Source organism: Rattus norvegicus, chromosome 8 (assembly GCF_036323735.1).
Source record: "Rattus norvegicus strain BN/NHsdMcwi chromosome 8, GRCr8, whole genome shotgun sequence".
Lineage (NCBI taxonomy): Eukaryota > Metazoa > Chordata > Mammalia > Rodentia > Muridae > Rattus > Rattus norvegicus.
This window is the reverse complement of record NC_086026.1, coordinates 25522550-25526576: the sequence shown is the minus strand read 5'-3', so window position 1 is coordinate 25526576 and position 4027 is coordinate 25522550. Positions and strand designations below refer to the sequence as shown.

The following is a 4027-nucleotide window of genomic DNA, read 5'->3' as shown; positions in this document are numbered from 1 at the left end:
TTACCCTCAAAATCAACATTTATTGTCCCTTACATGATTCTTTACCAGGTAAAGTCACCTACTGCCAAGGCTGATAACATGACTACTAGCTAAAAGCTCATGGGGCAAAAGAAAAAACTTGTTCCATTCTAATCTGTATATGTGTGTCAGTACACATAAATGTCCCCATTCAAATATAAGAAAATAAATAAATAAATCTCCCTACATCAAAATCAACACCACAAAATAGTAAGTATTGTCTTTTGGTCTATATTTTAAATGAGATTGAGGAATACATCTGATCTGAGAATACACATTTTATTTCTAGAATATTCCCAAAAGAAGCATTGTGTCCATACATGTGATTTTACTTTGTATTTCTATTAGATTGATGAACAACATGGAACTTGGAAATAAGACAACCACATCCTATTTTATTTTGATGAGACTTACCCATGATCCTACAATGGAGCCTTTTATATTTGGCTTCTTCCTGTTTACATATCTGGTCACAATTCTGGGAAATTTGCTCATTATCATTGCTGTCAGCTCTGATGCCCATCTACAAACACCAATGTACCTCTTTCTTTCCAAACTTTCATTCACTGACATCTGCCTAAGTACAACCACTGTCCCAAATATGTTGAAGAACATTCACACGCAGGACCAGAGCATCAGTTACACAGGCTGTGTCACTCAGGCCTGTTTTGTTTTGAGTTTTGCTGTATTAGAAAGCTGTGTCCTTGCTGCAATGGCCTATGACCGTTATGCAGCTATTTGTCATCCTCTGAATTACACAGTAATTATGAATCCATACTTCTGTGGTCTACTGATTCTATTGTCCTTGATCATTAGCATTGTGAACAGCTTATTACAGTGTCTGATGATACTGCGGTTGTCATTTTGCACAAATATTGAACTTCCTATATTCTTCTGTGAACTTGCTCAAGTCATCAAGCTTGCCTGTTCTGATACTCTCATCAATTATATCCTGATATATTTTGCAACATTTGTATTTGGTGGCATTCCAATTTCTGGAATCATTTTCTCCTATACACGGATTGTCTCTTCTATTTTAAAAATATCTTCCCTGAGAGGAAGGTACAAAGCCTTTTCTACTTGTGGGTCACATTTTTTAGTTGTATCCTTATTCTATGGTGCAGCAGTGGGAGTATACATCTGCTCTGCAATTACTGTTTCCCCTCGGATAACGACAGTGTCATATATGATGTACACAGTGCTCCCTCAAATGCTGAATCCTTTTATATACAGCCTAAGGAATAGAGACATGAAGAAAGCATTAGGAAAACTTATCACAAAGGTATCTTGCTTTCTGTGATATGTTAATTGATTTGGACTTAAGTGATTCATGTGTTCCACAGAGACAGAATTCTTGGTGAGTAAGCATGATGATTTTTGCTGTTATCTTCTATATGTTACATAAAAAATATGCATGTGTTATCATTGATTTGTTAATTTTCTATCATTTTGTCATTTTATAATTTTGAGAATATATTAAAACTATCATAGGATACCTTTTCTCATGTCAAATTATCACAAAGAGTAAAAATCTTCACATTTTAATAATTTTATTATTGCAGAGCCAGACCTAGATATGTAAATATATTGGTAGATATAGATTACACATGTTTATATATATAATTTTGATTGAAGGAGAGTCAACCAGATTTTAGAGAGGTGGAAGAAGGAAAATGAGACCAAACAATTTAATTATTGTTTTCAATTATATTTTCAAATATGTTGTCAGAGAATTATACAAAAAAGTGAATTGAACTTTTAGCACTGCAGACATACAATTTATTTATGCTCAAAACTTTCAAAGTTACATGTCGAATTATAAAATTCATAGATTTTAAATAATATCATGCCTCTATGCAACAAAAGATACAATATCATTTAGCATTTTGCACTTTACTGAAATGTTCAACATTGTTTTAGCACTTAGAAATATTTCCCATGAAGAAATAAGTTTCCTTGAAGTTTAGTACTCTGAAAATTTTACTTGTGTTATTTCTTATTTCTCCAAATATTCTAAATATTTTCTTTTTACAATGAGTACACAAATATAATTTCCTAATGAGATCAGATGACTTACATACTCTTGGTACTAAAGTTATAACCTATTTAAAGCTCCCTGACTTTGCTGCGGTGACTAAAAATCAGGTCCTTTGAAGTTACAGTATATATATATATATATATATATATATATATATATATATATATATACTTTTTTATTGTGAGTTGTTACTGCAGCCTTGAGGGTTATTTTGATTATTCTAATAACATTCCTCCCAGCTTCATAGCTATCTATCCAAGAAAGTTTATCCCTTGTTGTCCATCAATGTTTTGCTTGCTACAACTTTAAAATTATATTATATTAGTTAATTAATAAGTCAATGGTGAAAGTTTTATTTTTTTTCTGGATCCATTTGTTCTCCATGTGTGCTGTATAGCAGTATTCAGAAGTTCTACTCTTTATAGAAAAGAAAATTCTACATATGTTTTGGAACAATGTTCTGTTAAATACCAGAGTTGGAAAATCAACTGTCTTACATGTCACCAACATGCATGATGTGAGTTATGAGAATATCAGGGTATACACTAGCAACCAGATAATGAAAATTGGGGTAGAAAGAGAAGTACTCCTTAAATTGTTCTGTTTACTTGTGGAATGTAAGAAGGCATTGAGATTCTTACCTCTTTATTAGGCTTATTATATATACTTCAAATGGGTATTTCCTAAGATAAGAAAAGAGGAGATGTCTGGTATTTTAAAAAACACATATTTCATTATATGTGTGTGTGTGTGTGTGTGTGTGTGTGTGTGTGTGTGTGTGTAGGATGATGTCATTCAGCAAGGTTGGTCCAGGATAAGGCAAAGTCTCTAATTGGGTGAGAAGAAAGTGTAGGCAGGGAAAAGTCAAGGAAGGAGGGAGGAGGAGGAAGAGAGAGAGATCAAGATAGAGTCTACCGAGTAGGATAACTCAGATTTAAGTGAACTAGATAGATTTTGTCTTGCCTAGGTGGGCAGTTTATATCTTTATCAATTGGCAGTGAATTCATTGTGAGGATGAAATATGGATTGAGAATTTAATATGTGTGTATGTGTGTGTGTAGTGGTAACTACTACCTAGGGGACTGCAGAGAAGACGGATAAAAGGAAGAGAACCAAGAGAGAGTCTTGCATACCTTGTGGCCGAGTGGCAGCACAGATCCAGCCTACAGAAACTGAGCTAACGATCTTTTTAATTTTTATCATAACACAGAAAATACAAGAATATATTAATGCAACATAGATATTAGTTCAAGATTACATAATAGAAGAAATTAAAGTAAAATAGTTCCTCCTCTTGTAAAGATTAAAGCTAGTACACTTGAATTTAACATATGTATTAATTTATGCTCTTTACTATAGTTAAGAATTTTGAAGGTAAAATATTTTTTAACAAAGAAAATATAAATACATTCTTATTTCTTTAAGTATTTTTGTTTTACATTTTGTTTTAGAAATCAATTATTAATGCAGGGAAAAATGTGGACATGGGTATCATCATGTTATGTCCCCCATCCTCTATTTGTGATGTCTTAAAATATTCATAAATAGAAAGTAGTTTTGGGTAAAGACTTGATAGCCTATTAGGAATAAAAATATGGAAGTTAAATCCAATAACAATCCTGCCACTTATGTATTTACTATTCTTAATTACCTACATGACTGAGAATTTTGAACGCATTTCAAATTTGGCAAAAAAATAATTTGACACAGAACATGTAACCCACAACTAGATTTCAGGAAGCACTAGTATAATAAAATTTTCTCATTTACTATTTCAAAATAGAAGAAAATTAATGGAAATTGACGGCAGTAAAGCAGATGCTTCACAAGTTGAGTAATACACTAACATTTGTCTCCACAATTCCACTGCCTGAAGAAGACTATCATATATAGATCTCTTTCAGCAGTAAAACATCATCTAGGAGAGTTTAGATATGCTCAGCATGAACACAAAGAGCTATCCTGAGCTCA

The 4027-nt window shown here is 32.4% G+C and overlaps 1 protein-coding gene across 1 annotated transcript; it reads left to right on the top strand.

The window, feature by feature from the left end:
* The first annotated feature begins 379 nt into the window (after positions 1-379).
* On the top strand, positions 380-1318 carry Or7g29 (olfactory receptor family 7 subfamily G member 29). The gene has a single exon (NM_001000431.1). It carries the CDS (start codon positions 380-382, stop codon positions 1316-1318), a length of 939 nt encoding a protein of 312 aa, NP_001000431.1.
* Positions 1319-4027: the final 2709 nt, after the last annotated feature.

Coding starts and splice junctions, on each gene's coding strand:
- Or7g29 (NM_001000431.1), top strand. CDS start 380: ATGGAACTTGGAAATAAGACAACCACATCCTATTTTATTTTGATGAGA.